Source organism: Malassezia japonica, chromosome 1 (genome assembly GCF_029542785.1).
Source record: "Malassezia japonica chromosome 1, complete sequence".
Taxonomy (NCBI): Eukaryota; Fungi; Basidiomycota; class Malasseziomycetes; order Malasseziales; family Malasseziaceae; genus Malassezia; species Malassezia japonica.
Window position 1 is genome coordinate 1,337,325 of NC_083370.1, and position 18,884 is coordinate 1,356,208.

At 63.6% G+C, this 18,884-nt stretch overlaps 9 protein-coding genes across 9 annotated transcripts; 4 read left to right on the forward strand and 5 right to left on the reverse strand.

Moving 5' to 3' along the window:
- Nucleotides 1-364: 364 nt before the first annotated feature.
- On the reverse strand, nucleotides 365-1,342 carry mrpl8 (54S ribosomal protein L8, mitochondrial; the record flags this gene model as incomplete). Its single annotated transcript, XM_060264708.1, has 2 exons — nucleotides 365-1,232; nucleotides 1,302-1,342. 2 exons carry the CDS (start codon nucleotides 1,340-1,342, stop codon nucleotides 365-367), a joined length of 909 nt encoding a protein of 302 aa, XP_060120691.1.
- A 112-nt stretch (nucleotides 1,343-1,454) lies between these two features.
- On the forward strand, nucleotides 1,455-1,898 carry ACP2 (mitochondrial acyl carrier protein; the record flags this gene model as incomplete). Its single annotated transcript, XM_060264709.1, has 3 exons — nucleotides 1,455-1,763; nucleotides 1,790-1,865; nucleotides 1,891-1,898. 3 exons carry the CDS (start codon nucleotides 1,455-1,457, stop codon nucleotides 1,896-1,898), a joined length of 393 nt encoding a protein of 130 aa, XP_060120692.1.
- Nucleotides 1,899-2,134: 236 nt separating this feature from the next.
- On the reverse strand, nucleotides 2,135-4,008 carry SCH9 (non-specific serine/threonine protein kinase; the record flags this gene model as incomplete). The annotated part of the gene is made up of 2 exons (XM_060264710.1): nucleotides 2,135-3,939; nucleotides 3,963-4,008. The coding sequence occupies 2 exons, from the start codon at nucleotides 4,006-4,008 to the stop codon at nucleotides 2,135-2,137; spliced, it is 1,851 nt and encodes a 616-aa protein (XP_060120693.1).
- A 479-nt stretch (nucleotides 4,009-4,487) lies between these two features.
- MJAP1_000744 (uncharacterized protein) lies at nucleotides 4,488-7,074 on the reverse strand (the record flags this gene model as incomplete). Its single annotated transcript, XM_060264711.1, has 2 exons — nucleotides 4,488-6,713; nucleotides 6,742-7,074. 2 exons carry the CDS (start codon nucleotides 7,072-7,074, stop codon nucleotides 4,488-4,490), a joined length of 2,559 nt encoding a protein of 852 aa, XP_060120694.1.
- Nucleotides 7,075-7,490: 416 nt separating this feature from the next.
- EFT2 (translation elongation factor 2) lies at nucleotides 7,491-10,019 on the forward strand (the record flags this gene model as incomplete). Its single annotated transcript, XM_060264712.1, has 1 exon — nucleotides 7,491-10,019. The coding sequence occupies one exon, from the start codon at nucleotides 7,491-7,493 to the stop codon at nucleotides 10,017-10,019; it is 2,529 nt and encodes an 842-aa protein (XP_060120695.1).
- A 325-nt stretch (nucleotides 10,020-10,344) lies between these two features.
- Nucleotides 10,345-10,807, reverse strand: MJAP1_000746 (uncharacterized protein; the record flags this gene model as incomplete). The annotated part of the gene is made up of 4 exons (XM_060264713.1): nucleotides 10,345-10,358; nucleotides 10,390-10,568; nucleotides 10,592-10,776; nucleotides 10,799-10,807. The coding sequence occupies 4 exons, from the start codon at nucleotides 10,805-10,807 to the stop codon at nucleotides 10,345-10,347; spliced, it is 387 nt and encodes a 128-aa protein (XP_060120696.1).
- Nucleotides 10,808-10,863: 56 nt separating this feature from the next.
- SKI3 (Superkiller protein 3) lies at nucleotides 10,864-17,005 on the forward strand (the record flags this gene model as incomplete). Its single annotated transcript, XM_060264714.1, has 7 exons — nucleotides 10,864-10,946; nucleotides 10,969-11,007; nucleotides 11,030-14,857; nucleotides 14,880-15,069; nucleotides 15,092-15,522; nucleotides 15,549-16,944; nucleotides 16,991-17,005. 7 exons carry the CDS (start codon nucleotides 10,864-10,866, stop codon nucleotides 17,003-17,005), a joined length of 5,982 nt encoding a protein of 1,993 aa, XP_060120697.1.
- A 157-nt stretch (nucleotides 17,006-17,162) lies between these two features.
- Nucleotides 17,163-17,773, reverse strand: HAM1 (adenylate kinase; the record flags this gene model as incomplete). The annotated part of the gene is made up of 3 exons (XM_060264715.1): nucleotides 17,163-17,443; nucleotides 17,466-17,636; nucleotides 17,659-17,773. 3 exons carry the CDS (start codon nucleotides 17,771-17,773, stop codon nucleotides 17,163-17,165), a joined length of 567 nt encoding a protein of 188 aa, XP_060120698.1.
- Nucleotides 17,774-17,830: 57 nt separating this feature from the next.
- Nucleotides 17,831-18,877, forward strand: MJAP1_000749 (tRNA(Thr) (cytosine(32)-N(3))-methyltransferase; the record flags this gene model as incomplete). The annotated part of the gene is made up of 3 exons (XM_060264716.1): nucleotides 17,831-17,919; nucleotides 17,942-18,700; nucleotides 18,727-18,877. The coding sequence occupies 3 exons, from the start codon at nucleotides 17,831-17,833 to the stop codon at nucleotides 18,875-18,877; spliced, it is 999 nt and encodes a 332-aa protein (XP_060120699.1).
- Nucleotides 18,878-18,884: the final 7 nt, after the last annotated feature.

Here is an 18,884-nt window from a genome sequence, read left to right on the forward strand (position 1 = left end):
GCTCGGCGCAAGGAGCCACGCGGGAGGCCGCGGGACAAAGTGGTGGACACGCTGGGTGCCAAGGGAGAAATGGCGCGGCGCGGACGGGCCGGCGTGCACAGCACGCACGCGAGGCGGACGAGCCTCGTGGGAGCGTGCCGCGCGCCATGACGCGTGCAGGCCCGCATGCCGCGGAGCCTGCCGCGGAGCTGCCATAGGACCTCTGACTCAAGCCCTAGCAGCTATAGTACATCAATCGCAGACACGCGGCGTGAGAAGGCCGCAGTGTCCCTCGCGCCGTGCTCGCTGGAAGACTGCTGCAGAACCGGCGGCTCGCTGCTGACTAAAGCTGCGGATGACTGCACAGGATTGGTGCGACAGGTATCTACGACGAGGCCTTCTTGGGCGCCGCGGCGTGGCGGACATAGCGTTTGGCAAACACGCCCTTGCTCAAACGCACGACACTGGGCTTTTTGATGGTCACAACGCGCGACGGGGCGATCGTGCCGTTGCGGCGGTGCATCGGCTTCGGCTGCTCCACCTTGGTGCCGACCTGCGCCGCGAGCTCGGGCGTGATCTCGCCGGCAAAGACGCGCTTGCCGGTCGCAGGGCGTGTGAGGATGCGGCCGCGGCTGGGCCGCACGAGCTCCATCGAGTTCCAGCGCTCGTCGTCGCTGCGGCGGCGGCCCTCGACGGCGTCCTCGGCGCGGATGCGCTCGAGGTAGAGCGTCGCCTTGGCCATGAGCTCTTTCCGCGCCTCTTCGCCGCGGTACTTGATGAGCTTGGAAATGTTGCGGCGGGTGAGTGGCGCAAAGCGCTCGTCGTGCTCGAGGGGGATGTTCTTTTGCGCTTCGAGGAGCGTGCTCAGCTCGCTGATGCTCAAGTTCTTTTGGGCGCGGCGGAGGAGAATATCGGCCTCACGCGCCATCGCACGCGCGGTCATGTCGAGCTTGACGTCCGTCGGGTTATCGACGAGCTCGAGGATCGCACGCGGCGCGTGGTCGCCTTTGCGGTGGCCCATCAGGTGCACACGCGTATAGCCGCCGGGGCGGTCGGCGTAGCGCTCCGCCATCTCGCGCAGACGCGCCATAGAGCCTGCTGTAGAAAAGAGGAAGGACTGCGCACCCGACATGGCCGTCGGCGTACCGCGCTTGCCGAGTGTAATGATTTTTTCCGCGCAGCGCGACGCCTCCTTGGCCTTGGCGACGGTCGTGACAATGCGCTCATGCGCGAGGAGCGAGGTCACCAAATTCCTGCGTTAGACTATGCGGCGTACCGAAGGAGATGGTTCCTGTGCGACGCTAAGGTCAGTCGTCCTATACGTACACGAGCGGTTCAGTTTCCGAAACGCCAGCCCTTTCATCGCGTCGTCGTACAAAGGCCAGAGCGCCGCTCGTTCTTCGCACTCTCGGCCGAGAAACCGAGTTGTCGGGGCGGGGCGCTCGTTTTGACCTCTTACCAACCGCCGATTCGAGATGCTGTCGTCGCTCCAGATGATTCCGCGTACGCTGCGCGCCACGCCCGCCATTGCGCGTGCTGCCCCCGCCATGCGCATGCAGGCCGCTCGCATGCCTGCTACGCTCCCTTCGTTCGCCCGCGGCTACGCTTCGGGTGGCGGTCTGACCCAGGAGCAGATCCAGCAGCGCATCACCGACGTGATCAAGAGCTTTGAGAAGGTTGACCCCTCGACGATCACTCCTACTGCCTCGTTCACCGGTGACCTCGGTCTTGACAGCCTCGACTCGGTCGAGGTTGTGATGGCCATCGAGGAGGAGTTCAACATTGTACGTTGCGCGCACGCTCACCCTAGGAAATCCCCGACGCGGAGGCCGACAACATCACCACTGTCAACCAGGCCGTGGACTACATCGCGCACACCCCGGATGGTATGTTGGCGCGCGACTTACCCAGCGATATAATCCATGGAACGCACGATAGCGCTGCCCGTAGCTCCGCTAGCAGTATGTGAGACATGTGCAAAGATTTCTTTTCCTATTCGGATATGTACAGCAGCTGGCACGCTGCATGGCCGTCTAGATGGAATGAAAAAAAATCCTAGAATGACGCAAGAACAGTATGCGCTTGGCAGATCCGCGGGAACAGCATGAGGTACTCGTCACAGCATGAAGTCATAAGGAGGGCAGGTGCGGCGGCGTTACCACGGGTCCCCTTTGGCGTGTGCATCCAGTTTCAGCGCAGCTAGTGCCGCGGGCGTATCGTCCTCTGCGGGGTCGTCGTCGGCCATGTCGACATTGCCCCAGTCCACCGCGCCAAAACGGTTCTCGAGCGAGTTGCCCGAGCCTTCGTACGTTCCGCTGTAGCTAAAGCCACGGAACTTTTCTTGGACGCTGCGCGAGAGCGGCTCTTCGGCATCTTCTTCGTCCTGCCGCTCGGCGCCGGGCTTTTTGATCGCGACGCTCTTCGCACTGCCGTTGCCTTCGGGCGAGTTCTCTTTGGAGGTGCCGGCGGAGCGCGACGCGTCGCTCTCCGAGGGCGAGACCTCGCCGTCGACTTCTTTCATCGCAAACTTCGCCACCTCGTTCAGGCTCGCGCCAGTAAACTCGGGGTCAAAGTTGGCGACGCTCTCGTCGGACTCGACCAGCGGCTTAAAGACGGGGGGGATTTGCTTGCGCGCCAGCGCATCCCAGTCGATATCTTTAAAAAAGGGGTGCTCCTTCAGGTCCACCGCATCGCGGTGTGCACCGAGGCGGTGCTTGGGGTTGCGGTTCAATAGTCCTTTCACAAATTGCTTGCCGTCGTCGCCGATCGCGCCGCGGGGAAACTTGATCTTACCAAAGCAAATGTTGCGGTACATTTGCTGCGTGTCCTCCGCGTAGAAGGGCGACCAGCCACAACACATCTCAAACAGCAGCACGCCGAGACTCCAAAAGTCGACGAGCTTGCTGTAGCCCGATTCGTCCAAAAGAATTTCCGGCGCAAGGTACTCGGTCGTACCGCAGAACGTGTTGGTCAGCTGTCCTGCGCCGAGGTCCGGCTTGCTCAGCCCAAAGTCACAAAGAGCGACGTGTCCGGTGGCATCCAGCAGGATGTTTTCCGGCTTCAGGTCACGGTAGACAATGTTGTACTTGTGCAGGTGCTCGAGCGCGAGAATTAGCTCGGCAATGTAGAAGCGCGCACGAGCTTCCGTGAAACGTCCTTCGCGCTGCAAGTGCCAAAAGAGCTCGCCGCCCGACTTGTAGTCCGTCACAAAAAAGAGCTCCGACTCGGATTGAAAACTAAACTTGAGGCCAACAAGGAAGGGGCAGTCAAGACTCTTTTCCAGAATCTTGCGCTCGCCCATGGTATGTGTCACCTCTTTCTTGAGCGCGATCTCGCGCTTCGACAACACTTTCATCGCATAGATACGCTTCGTGTCGCGCTTGCGCACCTGGAACACACGTCCAAACGTACCGCGCCCAATCAGCTTCAAAAACTCAAAGTCGCGCGCAGTAAGCTTGCGCGGCGGCAGGCGCTCGTACGATATCTGCAGGCGGATCTCTCCGCACGCGACGTGGTCTTGCTGCTTTTCGTCGTCGTCGTGAGAATAAAGAGTGTACCATTGGTTGGTTGAGGAGCGGTGGATAAGTCGCGGAAAAATCTCACGCGTGCCGATGAGCTCTTCTTTGTCGCCCACGCGGTCATACACGGAAATATACACCACTTGGTTGCTGGAAGTCACGTCGAATGTCACCGAGTAGTGCCAGCTCGGGTCTGTGCTGCTGACCTTGTCGTTCTCGATCGTAGGGCCTTCGTAGCCGCCGCCAATAAACTCGTTCTTGTCAAACTGCACGACGACATAGGGGTGCGAGGTTTCTTTGGACGCCACACTCAGGTTCCGCGCCTCAATCAGCTGGATCCGCAGGTAGCCGACCGGCGCACCGCCCGCCGTCCGCGTATCCTGGCTCGCATCGGGGCGTGCTTTGGGCTTGGGAGGGGGAAGCTTCATGGTAAAGTCGGGCGCTGCGTTAGAAAAAAAAACGTACCTGTCCGCGTCACCGACGTAGTTGGCACGCCGGCCAGCGAAGGCATGGCGCCCGACCCGTAGCTGGGTGTGAGCAGTGCGCTGGCCGCACCGCTGCCCCGGTCGGTCGAGCGGTCGCTGTTTGATCCAGACGAGCCGTCGCGGCTCTGCGTTAGGCGTTCATTCAGCGTATCGAACGGGTTTCGGTCCAAAGCGGCCGGTTGCGCCTTGGGCGTCGCCTGAGGTTAGCTGCACTGCCTCACGCCACCGGCGCATAAACATACCTGGTCCAACGGACCGCTATAGAACTCATGAGCTGACATGGTAGAGCTCATTCCTTGTGCGTACCCCACGGTACACAAGGGCCTTCCACCAGCGTCGAGGGAGGTGAAACAAACGCCAAAATCCTAGGCCACACGCCTGGCGTGCGTTGCCCCGAGTCCTCCGCCACGTGGTTTGCAGGCGGCGGGCCGATGGTGGAGGTTTCTATTTCCCCGCCCAATCAGATGTGGGTCCGGGCAAACGTTAATTTAGACGACACCACGCGCTATGGGTCGGCCGGCGGAAGCCACGTAGCACGCGCCGCGGCGCGTTCGTTCGACTCCGCCTCGAGCTCGTGCGGCGCCTTGAAGGCATCGGCGCGCGGCCACGCGGCAAGTGCGGCCTTGGCAAAGGCGGGAGAAGCGACCGAAGCGTCGAGCGTAGCACCACGCGCCTCGATGCGCTGCAGGAAGGCATAGGCCTGCTCGTAAGCGGCGAGCGACGTCTTCATTTCAGCACGTCCAAGGCCAGAGACAAGCTCCGCAGCGTCGCTTGCACCGGAGGAACCACGCAGGATCCAAAGTCCTTCCGCGGCACCAAGCACGTGCGCCGGAGATTGCGTGCCGTGGCGCTGCACAAACTCCGTCTGGAGCGCTTCGAGGGGCGCAGCAAGCGCGGGGACGTCTGCCGAGAGATCCTTGAGCGCGGCGGCGGCAGCATCGGGCAGCGGCGTCGCCTCGATCGCCTTACGGAAACGCAGCAGCTGCACGTGGAGCGTAGGGTGCGAAGCGTCGATCGCGTACGCAAGCGACAGCGCACGCAGGACCAGCAGCCACTTTTGCTCGCGCAGCGCAACCTCAAAGGTGCTCAGCCAGGTCTCGATCACGTTGGGGTTCGACACCTGCAGCTTGCGCACGTAGTGGTGTGCATCCTCGAGCGGCTTGCTCGTCGCAAAGAGCTTCTCGCCGTAGGGGTCCGCGTCGGGGGCGGGCATGAGATCGTCCTCGGTGATGCGCTCGACCTGCTTCGACGCCGCGGCGACGAGCTCGGCGCGCATTGCCGCCTTCTTTTGCGTGACGGCCGCACGCTTCTGCGCGGCGGCCTGCGCAGCCTCGCTTCCGGCGGCGGCCTGCTCGTCGTGCAGCTGCGCGTAGAGCTCAATCGCGCCGGACGCCGCCTGTACATAGACCGGGCGCGCGTACAGATCGTCCTCAAAGTGCACCGTCTGGACGTAAGAACGGAGCGTCATCTTGCGCAGGCAGTACGAGTGGAAGTCGAGCTGATCATCGTAGATCTCCGCCAGGATTTTGTCGATCTGGTGGAAGCGCTTGAGCGCAAGCGCGTCGTCGCCCGTGCGCTTGTGCGCCTTAGCGTCCTCGATCAGGTAGCCGACCGCCTGCATGTCCACCAGGTCCGCCACCGGGTCCGGCACGTCGGGCTTGGTAAAGAGCTTCAGCACGCGCGACGACTCCTCGACGCGGTCGGCGCGCAAGAGGTACTTGGCCGCCTTGGTATTCAGGTAGCGGTCCTGGCCGTCGAGCAACCGCGCATCCTCCATCGCGTCGCTCGCCGCCTGGTAGGCGCCCGCCCGCTTCAGGATGCGCGCGCGCGTCATGTACAGCTCGGGCATCGCCGGCGAGTGCGCGATGATCGAGTCAATGTACTGCAGCGCACGCTCGGCGCGGCCCGTGTAGGAGTAGTGGTGCGCAAGGAAGTACATGGTCCACAGGTACGACGACGGGGGCTCAGCAGTGCCCCTTTCCTGCGTCGGGTCCCACTCCTGGCGGAACTGTTCGACGATTTCCTCGACTGCCGCCTGCTTGGCAGCGTCCTTGTACAGCGGCTTCACGTCTGAGAAGAGCGAAGGCACATTTTTCACGAGCGCACGCTCGATGTAGTCGCGGGCCTGCGTGGCGAACTGGGCGCCGTGCGCCTCATCCAGCGCGACGCGGCGCAGGGCGGTGGCCTTGGGGAAAGTCTCCTGGAGCTGCAGGAGCTGGGAGAGGACGAGCGACTCGCGCTCCTCGGCCGACTTGTCCTTCGCGAGCAGGTCCAGGAGGCGGCGGATCGTGCTCTTGTTCTCCGGATTCCGCTCGAGGAGGCGGCGCAGCACCGACTCGGCCTCGGTCGTGCGGCCCAACTCGTGGAGCGCCGCGGCCTTCATGTCGTCAATGGCCGGCAGGTCATAGAGCTTGTCCTGGTGCTTTTCGAGAATTGCAAGCACCTGCTCCGGCTCGTGGAGCTGTGCGAGGATGCTGGCGTGGTAGAGTACCACCTCAGAGAACTCATAGTTGTGCGGCGGGACATCCTTCGTCACGTCCTCGTACGCAGTGAGGACGCGCACGGCCTGCGCCTTGTTGTTGGCGAGGTCGTGCGCAACGGCGAGCGCGATCCAATTCACGCGGAGATGGGGCTGCGCACGCAAGAGAATGAGGCGCGCTTCAATAAGCGGGGCATAGTTGCGCAGCTGCAACTGCATGAACGCCGACTCACGCACGAGGTTGATGTTACCCTAGGGTCAGTATGGTCAGTGCACGTACCCCCTCGATGCGGAGCGCCTGGCCGTAGCACTTGAGCGACTCCTCGTAGTTGCGGTCCATGCGGTGGATGATACCTAGCGCATGCCAGCAGATGAAGCTCATCAGGTTCTTGCACAGACCCTGCTTGGCGAGCTTCAGGCCCTCCTCCTTCTGGTGCATCGAAGCGAGGACCAGTCCCTTGATCGCGAGCGTCTCGCCGTGCTCGGGCACCTTCTTCAGGATGGCATCGGCGGTCTTGATCGCAGGCTTGTACTTCTTCGTTTCATACTCCTGGATGAGCTTGGCAAACAATGCCCGCTCTTTGGTCGGCAAAGGGACCACCTTGGGCGGCATGCTGCTGCTGGTTGCGGACAAGGAGCGGTCTTCGTGACAGGTCACGTGATGACGGTCGATGACGGCGGCGATCGACGATGCTGGGTCAGGAGCCTCCTATGACTGAAACTATGGAAGAACTAGCTGTGCGCACGCTGCGCACCGCCAGGCCGCCGCGCGGCGGTGCGGAGGCACGCGGAGCGCGAAGGAGCAGCGTTTATGTTTAGTCAGCATCCTTGCCCACGTGCCTCAGCGGCTCGCCCGACGGCCGAGAGGGCAAGCCGTGCTGGGAAAAAAAGGAAGGCAAACGCCCCCTTTTTCTTCTGCACCCAAACCTTCCCCCCGTTGGACTGGCGTTGCGCGACCGAGCGCACCCTTGCCACACGACATCCCCTAACACTTTTCTGGATTTGCTCGTGTGATACTACTTGCCCAACATGGTGAACTTCACCGTTGATGAGATTCGCGGTCTTATGGACCGGCCGACCAACATCCGTAACATGTCGGTGATTGCGCACGTCGACCACGGCAAGTCGACCCTGACTGACTCGCTCGTGTCGAAGGCCGGTATCATTGCCAACAACAAGGCCGGTGACATGCGTTTCATGGACACCCGTGACGACGAGAAGGAGCGTGGTATTACGATCAAGTCGACTGCCATCTCGATGTACTTCCCCCTCGCCAAGGAGGAGATGGCCGCTGTCAAGCAGCCCTCTAACGGCAACGAGTTCTTGATCAACCTGATCGACTCGCCCGGTCACGTTGACTTCTCGTCGGAGGTCACTGCTGCCCTCCGTGTTACCGACGGTGCCCTTGTCGTTGTCGACTGTATCGAGGGTGTCTGTGTGCAGACCGAGACTGTGCTCCGCCAGTCGCTCGGTGAGCGTATCAAGCCCGTCGTGTGTCTGAACAAGGTCGACCGTGCTCTTCTCGAGCTTCAGGTCGACAAGGAGGACCTCTACCAGTCCTTCCAGCGCACGGTCGAGTCGGTGAACGTGGTGATCGCCACCTACAACGACCCCGTCCTCGGTGAGTCGCAGGTGTACCCCGAGCGTGGTACCGTTGCCTTTGCTTCGGGTCTCCACGGCTGGGCCTTCACCCTCCGTCAGTTCGCCGCCCGCTACGCCAAGAAGTTCGGTGTGGACAAGGACAAGATGATGACCAAGCTCTGGGGTGACAACTTCTTCAACCCCAAGACCAAGAAGTGGACCAACAAGGAGATCGACGCCGACGGCAACCGTCTCGAGCGTGCCTTCAACATGTTCATCCTCGACCCGATCTACCGCATCTTTGACTCGATCATGAACTTCAAGAAGGAGGAGACCAAGAAGCTGCTCGAGAAGCTGGAGATCGTCCTCACCCAGGACGAGCAGGACCTCGAGGGCAAGCCCCTCCTCAAGGTCGTCATGCGCAAGTTCCTGCCCGCTGGTGACGCTCTCCTGGAGATGGTTGTTATCAACCTCCCCTCGCCCGTCACTGCGCAGCGCTACCGTGTCGAGACCCTCTACGAGGGTCCCCTCGACGACCCCTCGGCCATTGGTATCCGCGACTGTGACCCCAACGGTCCCCTTATGCTCTACGTCTCGAAGATGGTTCCCACCTCGGACAAGGGTCGCTTCTACGCCTTCGGCCGTATCTTCTCGGGTACCATCCGCTCGGGCCCCAAGATCCGCATCCAGGGCCCCAACTACGTGCCCGGCAAGAAGGAGGACCTCTTTGTCAAGTCCATCCAGCGTACCGTGCTCATGATGGGCCGTTACATCGAGCCCATTGAGGACTGCCCTGCCGGTAACATTCTCGGTCTCGTCGGTGTCGACCAGTTCCTGCTCAAGAGCGGTACCCTTACCTCGGACGAGACTGCCCACAACATGCGTGTCATGAAGTTCTCCGTCTCGCCCGTCGTGCAGGTCGCCGTCGAGGTCAAGAACGCCAACGACCTGCCCAAGCTGGTCGAGGGTCTCAAGCGTCTCTCCAAGTCGGACCCCTGTGTCCAGTCGTGGATCGACGAGTCCGGCCAGCACATTGTTGCCGGCGCCGGTGAGCTCCACCTGGAGATCTGTCTCAAGGATCTCGAGGACGACCACGCCGGTATCCCCCTCAAGATCTCGGACCCCGTCGTCGGCTACCGTGAGACTGTCCAGGCCGAGTCGAGCATGACTGCGCTCTCCAAGTCGCAGAACAAGCACAACCGTCTGTACGTCACTGCTCAGCCCCTCGACGAGGACCTCTGCAAGGAGATCGAGACCGGCAAGGTCAACCCGCGTGACGACTTCAAGATCCGCGCTCGCCACCTCGCTGACGAGTACGGCTGGGACGTTGCGGACGCCCGTAAGATTTGGTGCTTCGGCCCCGAGACGACCGGCCCTAACCTGCTTGTCGATGTCACCAAGGGTGTGCAGTACCTTAACGAAATCAAGGACTCGTGTGTCGCTGCCTTCCAGTGGGCCACCAAGGAGGGTGTCTGCGCCGAGGAGAGCGTGCGTGGTGTGCGCTACAACATTCTCGATGTGACGCTCCACACCGACGCCATCCACCGTGGTGGTGGCCAGATCATCCCGACCTGCCGTCGCGTCTGCAACGCCGCCGCGCTCCTTGCGTCGCCCGGTCTCCAGGAGCCCATGTACCTGGTCGAGATCCAGTGCCCCGACTCGGGTCTCGGTGGTATCTACTCGACGCTCAACAAGCGTCGTGGTCAGGTCTTCTCGGAGGAGCCGCGTGTGGGTACCCCCATGGTTACCGTCAAGGCCTACCTCCCCGTTAACGAGTCGTTCGGCTTCAACGGTGACCTCCGCCAGGCTACTGGTGGTCAGGCCTTCCCCCAGTCGGTCTTCGACCACTGGGCGCTGATGAACGGTGTCGCGAGCGACAAGACCAGCAAGCTGTACGAGCTCGTCAAGTCCATCCGTGTCCGCAAGGGTCTCAAGGAGGAGGTGCCGGACCTTGCCACCTACTACGACAAGCTCTAAGTAGGTACTGCGTCGCAGTGCCACACTGTCTATGGATAGTAAAAATTGTGCTTCGTAGTCAACTGGCAACAGCTTTTGGTTCTCTCTAAAAGAAAGGGGAAAGAAAGGGGATGGAGGGGGTGGATGAATGGATCGTCACAGCAGTCGATGGGACGGCTTGCGCTGATGCACGACCAAGGCTGCAAGAGGGACAGGTCCACAGAGTATGTCTGTCTATACGTGACTACATGGTCCTGCGCTCACACGGCGCATGTCTGCTGCGCACTCTCCAGCACCCCCCCCCCCCTTCTGCTTTTTTTGTCATAATCATCGTCCGACTATCCAACTAGTTTTCCAAGTCTGGGTAAGCTCAGCAAACTCGGCAACGTACTGATGTTCGAGCCAAACTTGGCGTACAATGCGACCTTGAGCTCGTTCATGCCCGACTCGCACTCGTCCATCACCTTTTGGAGGCGCGCGAGCTCCTTGTCGGCGCGCTGTGTGTCCTGCTCGAGCTGCGTGACGGCATCCTCCTGTGCCATGCTAATGTATGCATCGCCCACCTTGTACCTACTGTTAGCCATAGCACATACAGAATGCGCTCGTCCTCGAGCAGCTCAAGCTCCATGCCGAGATCGTCGAGCTCCTCGCGCTCCGTACGCCGCGCCTTGAGCTCCTCCTCGACGTCGCTAAAGGTTGCATGCAGACGACTGAAGCGGTTGATCCGCTGCTGGTCCTCCCACGACACCTCGACGTCGTTATTGCTCTTCTCGTCCAGCTGCATTAGCCTCGCAACGTACCATCCGCATCGCGGTCGTGTCTAAGGCTTAGTCAGCACTTCCTTGCTGGGCGTGTCGTGGCGAGCATGTCGAGTGTCGACAAGCAGATGCTGCGCGATACCCGCGCGCTCATACAGAAAGGAGACTGGGAGAAGGCGTCGGAGAAAGCGTACGTACCACCCCTAACGCAGTGCGGCGATCCTCGAGTTCTCGCCGGAAAACTACAATGCGTACGTCGTTCGACTCACCCAGCCTCGTCTTCCGGGGTCTTGCGCTTCTTCACCTCGGTCAAGAGGAGGGATCCGAGACGTCATACCTGCGTGCGACGGAGGTCGATGGTAGCCAGGTCCTTGCCTGGCAGGGTCTCGAGAAGCTGTACAGCACGCAGAAGCAGTGGGCCAAGCTCGGCAATGTCTACCATCACCTCGCCGACATTGCGCTGAGTGCGGGCGACGCGGAAAAATGCGGAAACGCACTCACGAAGCTTATTGCGTTGCGGCGGCAGCACGGGTCGTACCCCGAGATCGCGCAGGCACTGCTCACCTTTGTGCCGCCGTCCAAGTACTGCTCTCTTCTCGAGACGCTTCCGGTGCCCGACCAGGCGGCGCCGGCGTCGAACCCTGCCTTCAACGCGCAGATGCTCGTACATGTTGGCGCGCTCGAAAACGTCCTCGAGCTGATCGACCTCCTCCAAAAGGCCGACACGCTCAAGATGGACGAGATCGTCAAGAAGCAAAAGAGCACACTCGAGGGCGCCAAGCTCGGCATGACTCTGCTGCGCAACCAGGCGACTGCTACGGTCTCGGCCCAGTCGCGCGTCCCGTCGCTGTACGAATACGTGATCAACTCGCCGCGTGCCGACGACAAGATGCGCCGCGACATGGAGGGGCGGCTGCTCCGCTTCTACCACCGCTTTGTGACCGCAATCCCGACGCGTGGCCCGTCTGCCAATGCGGGGCTCAAGAAAGAGATGCATGAAAAGACGTACGAGCTCGCCAAAGGCGCCGTGCTCCTCGGCATCTCTGACGAGCTCGCCTGGTCCATCTTTTTGGATTGGGGCGACTTTGCGCTCGTCCATCTGCCGTACATGCACCTGCTTACCTTTGTGAAGCTCTTCCCCCGCTCGGCGCGCACCAACTCGATCCGCGCGCTTCTGCGCCTGGTCGGCGACGAGGCGTACCAGCGCGGCGACGCTGGTGAAGTGACGCGCGAGCAGATCCTCAAAGAGACGGACCTCTTGCAGCTCGCCCTCGATGGCCTCGACAATAAGCAGGACACTCTCTTTGCGCAGCGCATTGTCGCGCTCTTTTACCTGCTCGACAAGGACTATGCGTCGGCACTGGATATCCTTCTTGCCGCACACAGCAAGCTCGGGGACCGCGAGGCGAGCACCGGCGCGCCGGCCACCCACGTCACCCTCGAGCTCAATGCGCAGCTCGCGACGGCGTACACGCACCTGCACCCCCCCAAGTACCACAAAGAGGCGCAGCGCCTTACCCAGGCGGTCCTCGCCAAGGACGGCACAAACCTTGACGCGCGCTTTGACCACGCCTACCTGTGCAAAGCGCGCGGCGCCTGGTTCGAAGCTCGCCGCGGTTTCGAGGTCGTGATCTCGCTGGCGGCTGCGCAGGCCGAGTCGCTGCACGAGCTGCCCGAGAGCCCCGGCCGCAACCTGGCTGCGCTGCAGCTCTCGCCCGACGCGCGTCTCGAGGCCGAGGCCGAGCTGGCCAACACGCTGATCGAGCTGAAGGAGCTTGTGCCCGCCAAGGACATGCTCGATGCGATGATCGAGCAGTACGACAATGACGACAACGTCTTTGGCGCCGAGTTCCGTGCGCGCCTGTGGTACCTGCTCGGCCGCTGCTTCTGGGCGATGGGCGGCGAGTTCCGCAAGGATGCGCAGCATGCGTACCGCTGTTATGTCACGGCGATCAAGCGCTGCGGCTCGTTCGCCCCCGCCTTTACCGCCCTTGGCAAGTACTACGAGACGGAGGCGACGCCGCCGGACCTCGTGCGTGCGTCCAAGTGCTTCCAGAAAGCCTTTGAGATGGACGCGACCGAGTTCAGTGCCGCACAGCGCCTCGTCGAGCACTTTGCGGACCAGCGCGAGTGGGGCCTTGTGGATGTGATTGCGCGCCGCGTGATCGAGGCGGAAGGCGGCGTCGAGGCGCTCGCCGGCCGCCCCAAGTCGGGCATCCACGTCTCGCCGAACGCGTGGGTCTGGAAGGCGGTCGGCATTGTTGAGGCGCTGAACAACCACCCCGAGCAGGCGATTGTTGCGCTGCAGGTGACGCTGCGCTCGAACCCGCACGATGTCGACGCGTGGGTGCGCATGGGCGAGGCGTACCTTGCCTTTGGCCGTCCGATCCCTGCGCTCAAGACGTTTGGCAAGGCGCTGCAGCTCCTCGGTGCGACGCCGAGCGCTGGCGTGGAAGAGTGGCACATTTACTACAATGTCGCCGAGGCGCAGCGCCGCCTCGGCCGCTTTGACCGTGCCGTGACGATCCTTGCCCAGATCGCCGAGCAGCGCCCGGAGCAGCACAGTGTGCGTGCGATGCTTGCCGAGACGCGCCTCGACGAAGGCCGCCGTCTCCTTGCCTCGGGCTACGCCGCGCGCGCGCACAGCACGCTGCGCCACGCGATCTACGACGCGGTGTGTGCGCTGCGTGCCGACAAGCTGCTGAGCACCGCGTGGAAGGTGGCGGGCGATGCGTGTTTCTACCTCTCGAAGCTCGACCTGGGCCGTGCGCCGGACGACGCGGCGGCCGTTGCCCCGCCGCAAGGCGCCGCAGGCCTGCGCAGCACGCTGTACGAGCTCGTGCTGATGCTCGGCCAGCTTGACCTCGACGCGCGCCTCGCGGCGATCAGCGCGGTGTCGGCCGCGGACCTCACCGCCGCGATTCCCGCCGACGACGACTGGAGCGAGCCGCGTGCGGCAGAGTACGCTCAGCATGCGGTGCTGTGCTACAAGTACATCGCCCAGGCCCAGTCAAGCGAGTCCAAGGTGACGGTGTTTTCGTGGGCCGATCTCGCCACTGGCCTCGCGCGCCTCGCGGCCACTGCCGACGAGGCCACAAGCACGCTTGCGCACGAGCAGGCCGTGCAGTGCGTCCGCCTCGCGCTGTCGATCAAGCCGCAGGCCCGTCTGTGGCTGCTCCTCGGCAACCTGCACTTTGCGCGCGACGTCGGCACGGCGCAGCACGCGTACATCATGGCGATCGAGAGCAGCCCCAAGAGCCCCGTGCCCTGGACCTCGCTTGGATTCCTGTACCTGAGCCAAGGCGACGCAGAGCTCGCCGAGCAGGCGTTCCTGCGTGCGCAGACCACGGCGCCCGACTGGCCCATGAGCTGGCTCGGGCGCGCGCTGCTCGCCGAGCACGGCGGTGACGCGCGTGCGCGCCTCGCGCTGTTTGAGCACGCCTACACGCTTGCCGAAGGCACCTCGCTCGAGGCCGACTATGGCTTTGCCATGTCGGCCTTTGTGCGCCTGCGCCAAGGCGCCAAGCTGTCGCAGACGCAGGTCCTGTCACCGCTCCTTGCGCTGAACCACTATGTCGCGCGGGCGCCGGTCGACGACGCCGGTCTGCACCTTTCTGCACTGCTCGCCGAGCAGCTCGGCGCGGACCGCCTTGCGATCGAGCGTATCGAGCGCGCTGCCGCGCAGCTCGAGGCGGGCTTTGAGGCGACCGAGAGCACTGCGCTTGCGCTCAAGTACGGCATTGCGTCGATGAACCTCGGCCGCATCCGCCTTGCGCGCCGCGACGCGGACGGCGCGATCGAGGCGTTTGAAGGCGCACTCGCGCTTCTCGGCGAGGAGGACACCGAGGCGGTGCCGGTGCACGCGGATCAGCTGCAGCTCACACGCACCTCTGCGTCGGTCGGCATCGCGCATGCGCACTTTATGCAGGGCGCGCACGCCGACGGCATCGCCGAGCTCGAGGCGGCGCGCGCCGAGCTGCACGCGGCCGGCCTCGCAGACGATGCCGTGGCGGCGGCCCATGCCGAGATCGCGGTACTCCTCGCGCGCATGCGCTGGCAGACGGGCGATCGCACGGCGATCGCCGAAGAACTCGACACGGCGTACGTACCCAGACTGACCCAGCCTCGCGCTCGCACCGACCGACTCGCTGCTCATCACCACCCGCGCGGCCCTCGCGTCGGCGGTGGGCGACACTGCGCAGTACAATGCAGTGCTCGGCCAGTTTGCCGCGTCGCTCTCGCCCGCCAAGAAGCTGCAGCTGCGCAACAGCCCGGCGACGGCTTCGCTGAGCATCTGGCAGCTGGCGGCTGCGGTACGTTGCTCTACTAACCCAGTTCCCCATCGATGCGCTGCTGCAGCACCTCGCCACGACGATCGGCTCGAGCGACTCGTCCACCGCCGTGCTCGTCCTTGCGGCCGAGACCATGACGCGCCTCGGCGCGGCGCGCGTCGCTGCTTCGGAGCCGCTGCCGTCGCTTGCGCTCGAGCAGGGCTCCGTCCTGGGCGTCGCGCGCCGCGTGCTCCGCGCCGTGCGCGAGCGCGAAGAGGGCGACTTGTACTGGCCGGACGCCGTCGCGAATCTCGCGCTCGCCGAGCTGCTCACCACGCGCGAGGCGACGTACACGCCCGAGGAGCCGGCGGCCGACGACGACGCGCCCAAGGCCCCGCGCGAGGTGCCGAGCGCTGCCGCAGCGGCGCAGCACGCCGCGGCGGCCGTGCACCTCGCGCCGTGGCACGCCGGCCACCGCCGGCTGCTCGCCGCCGCGCACGGTCGTAATTAGTCAGCCGTAGCTACCGTATGGTCCTGGCGCTCGGGCGGTGGGTGTACGGCGCGGCGCTTGCGCCGTGCATCGCGTACCTTGTGGGGATGTCGATGGACGTAATCGGCGGCGCTGCGTGCACTACTGCGCCTTCCGTGTGCCCGGCGGAGCGTGCGGCGTGGATCGCGGCGGTGGCCGAGCCGCTGCGTCGGTTCGCGTACGTGGTGCACTGCGTTGACATGGCGTACCCCGCCCTGGTGATCTCGGCCCTGCTCGCGGTGCTGGGCTACGGGATCACGTATCTTGCGGTCGGATGGTCACGCAGTGCGTTCCTGGCGCAAGGGCTGTCCGGCGTCGACCTGCTCAAGACCGCGCTCGTGCCGCCAGGCACAACGCCGGAACGCGTCCCCGAGACGCTCGGCCTGCCGTGTGCGGCCGTGTACCTTTTTCTGCTGCTGCTGTTTATCCCGTTCCGCTACTTTGGGCCGCACGCGTACAGCGTCTCGGCGCCGAGCGTGCACCAGGAGCTCGCGACGTTTTTGTCGGCGCTGCTGAGTATGTACTCTGGCGCACTGCTCGGCTTTGTCGACGACGTGCTCGATATCCGCTGGCGGTACAAGCTGCCGATTCCGCTGCTGTCGAGCATCCCGATGCTCGTCGTGTACATGGCGAGCGAGGGCGTGACGAGTGTCGTGGTGCCGGCCTGGCCGCCGTTCCTGCGCATGCTACTCCACGACACGGTCGAGCTAGGCGCGTGGTACTACGTATACATGATGCTCCTCGCGACGTTCTGCACCAACTGCATCAATATCCTCGCGGGCATCAACGGCGTCGAGGTCGGCCAGGCGCTCGTCATTGCGCTGAGCGTGTGCGTGAACGACTTGTTGTACCTCGACATTGGCACGACGCTGCGCGAGGCGCTCTACGCGGACATGCGCCCGGTCGCATCGCAGGTGCCGCAGGCCGTTGCGGCGCGCCACCTCTTTTCGCTGCACCTCCTGCTGCCGTTTGTGGGAGCGAGCGCGGGGCTGCTCGCGTGGAACAAGTACCCTTCCAAAGTGTTTGTGGGGGACACCTACTGCTACTTTGCAGGCATGGTCCTCGTCGCGGCCGGCATCCTCGGCCACTACTCCAAGACACTCCTGCTCTTTTTCCTTCCCCAGATCTTTAATTTCGTGCTGAGCTGTCCGCAGCTCTTTGGCCTGGTGCCGTGCCCGCGCCATCGCGTGCCGTACGTCGACCCCGCGTCCGGCCGGCTCATCCCGTCGTGCGTGCGCCTCGCGGCGCACAAGAGCGCGGCAAAGCACGCGGCCGCAAACGCGTGTCTTGCGGTGCTCCTCCGCCTCCGCCTCGCGGCACCGCTGTATGATACAAAGGGCACACTTGTCGGCGTGACAAACCTCACTCTGCTCAATACAATCCTCGTCGTGCGCGGCGCACGCCCGGCGCCAGTCGACGCGGTGGCGATCGCAGCGCCCCTGCCGCTGAACGCCGATCCGGCCGTGCGCGTCGCTGGCGTCGCCGGCACACTATCGATTTCCGAGCGCGGCTTGTGGTACTATGTCATGGCCGTCCAGCTCGCGGGGTCCCTCGCCGCGTTTGCGGTGCGGTACTGGCTTGCGGCGGCGGTGTTCCCCGTGCAAGCCTAGTGCTCGGCAAGGTAGGCCTGTAGCTTTGCGAGCGCGCGCCCCCGGTGCGACACCTTGTTCTTCTCGGTGCCGTCCATCTCGGCAAAGGTCTTGGACGTCTCGTCCACCTCAAACACGGGGTCCCAGCCGAAGCGCGTCGCGCCGCGGGGCACGACAATCTTTCCGGCGGTCGTGCCCTCGAACAGAATCGGCTCCTCGCCCGTACCCGGCGAAAAGGCAAAGGTGCACAGCGCCGTCGCGCTCTTGTCCTCAAAGCCGGCCAGGAGCTTGGGAAGGCCTGCGTCAGTTTGGCGACCTACCGTCCACACCGAGGTTGCCCAAAAAGTCCTTGATGTACGGGCCGGGCAGGCCATTCAGCGCGTGGAACTTCAGCGCGGTGTCCTCCGTGAGGCACGGTGCCTGGAGCTGCTCCGCGGCCGAGCGGCACTTGGCGAGCGCGACTTCCTGCGTGGTCCCCTGAATTTCCGGCACTGCGTCAGCCAAGCGACATACCGTCGAGTTCGCGCGACTCGAGCGTCCAGCTCGATGCGGACGACGACTCGAGGATCTGCTTCACCTCGCGCAGCTTGTTCGCGTTGCCGGTCACAAACGTAATGACTCGCGCCATCGTGTTCAATTGTGGAGGTTCGTCATGCACGATACAAAAAAGGCGACGTCGTCCGCGATGCCGGTGACGGCCGACGCTGCGCCGGACCACACGTCCGGCTCGCGCACGCTCGACGACGCGGAGGATGTGTGGAATCACAATGCATGGTAGGTCGCGTGGCTAATGCAGGGACCACGTAGAGCCCCCGCCCGAGCACCTCGCGATGGTCGACGAGCTCCTGGCGAAGCAGGCGGAAGCGCGCGTGAGCGACGCGGACGCGGACGTATACCACAGCAATGCGGCAGGGTACTGGGACACGTTTTACTCGCGGCATGAGAACCGCTTCTTCAAGGACCGCAAGTGGCTCCACCTCGAGTTTCCGGAGCTGATGGCGGCGACCAAGGCGGACGCACCGCCCACAACGATCCTGGAAGTGGGGTGCGGCGCGGGCAACACCGTGTTTCCGCTGCTCGAGGCGAACAAAAATCCGGGCTTGCGTCTGATTGCGTGCGACTATGCGGCGCAGGCCGTCGAGGTGATCAAGTCGAATCCGCTGTACAGCGCGCCGCCGACCGGCGCGTGCGAGGCGTACGTCTGGGACCTGAGCGCAGGCAGCAATGCGCCGTCGTTTGATGCGTCGCGCCTGCCGCCTGGCGTGCAGCCCGGCACGGTGGATATTGTCGTGCTGGTCTTTGTCCTTTCCGCGCTGCACCCCCGCGAGTGGGCCGCGGCGGCAGAGAACGTGTACCAGATGCTGAAGCCGAAGTCGGGCATCGTGCTGCTGCGTGACTATGGGCGGCACGACCTGCCGCAGCTGCGCTTCAAAAAGAACCGCTTGCTGGACGATAACTTTTACGTACGTGGCGACGGGACGCGTGTCTACTTTTTCGACCCCCACGAGCTGTACACCATCTTTGGCGCGACGCCGCGCGACGTGCAAGAGAGCATGTCGGTGGAAGAGGACGGCGAGACAGTGTCCAGGACGACCCCGGTCCCCCCGCCCCCCCGTCCGACATGCGCTTTTCCACGCTGCAAATGGCCGTCGACCGCCGCCTGCTGGTGAACCGTAAAGAGCGCAAGCGCATGTACCGCGTGTGGATGCAAGCCAAGTTCCAAAAGCAATAGGGTATGT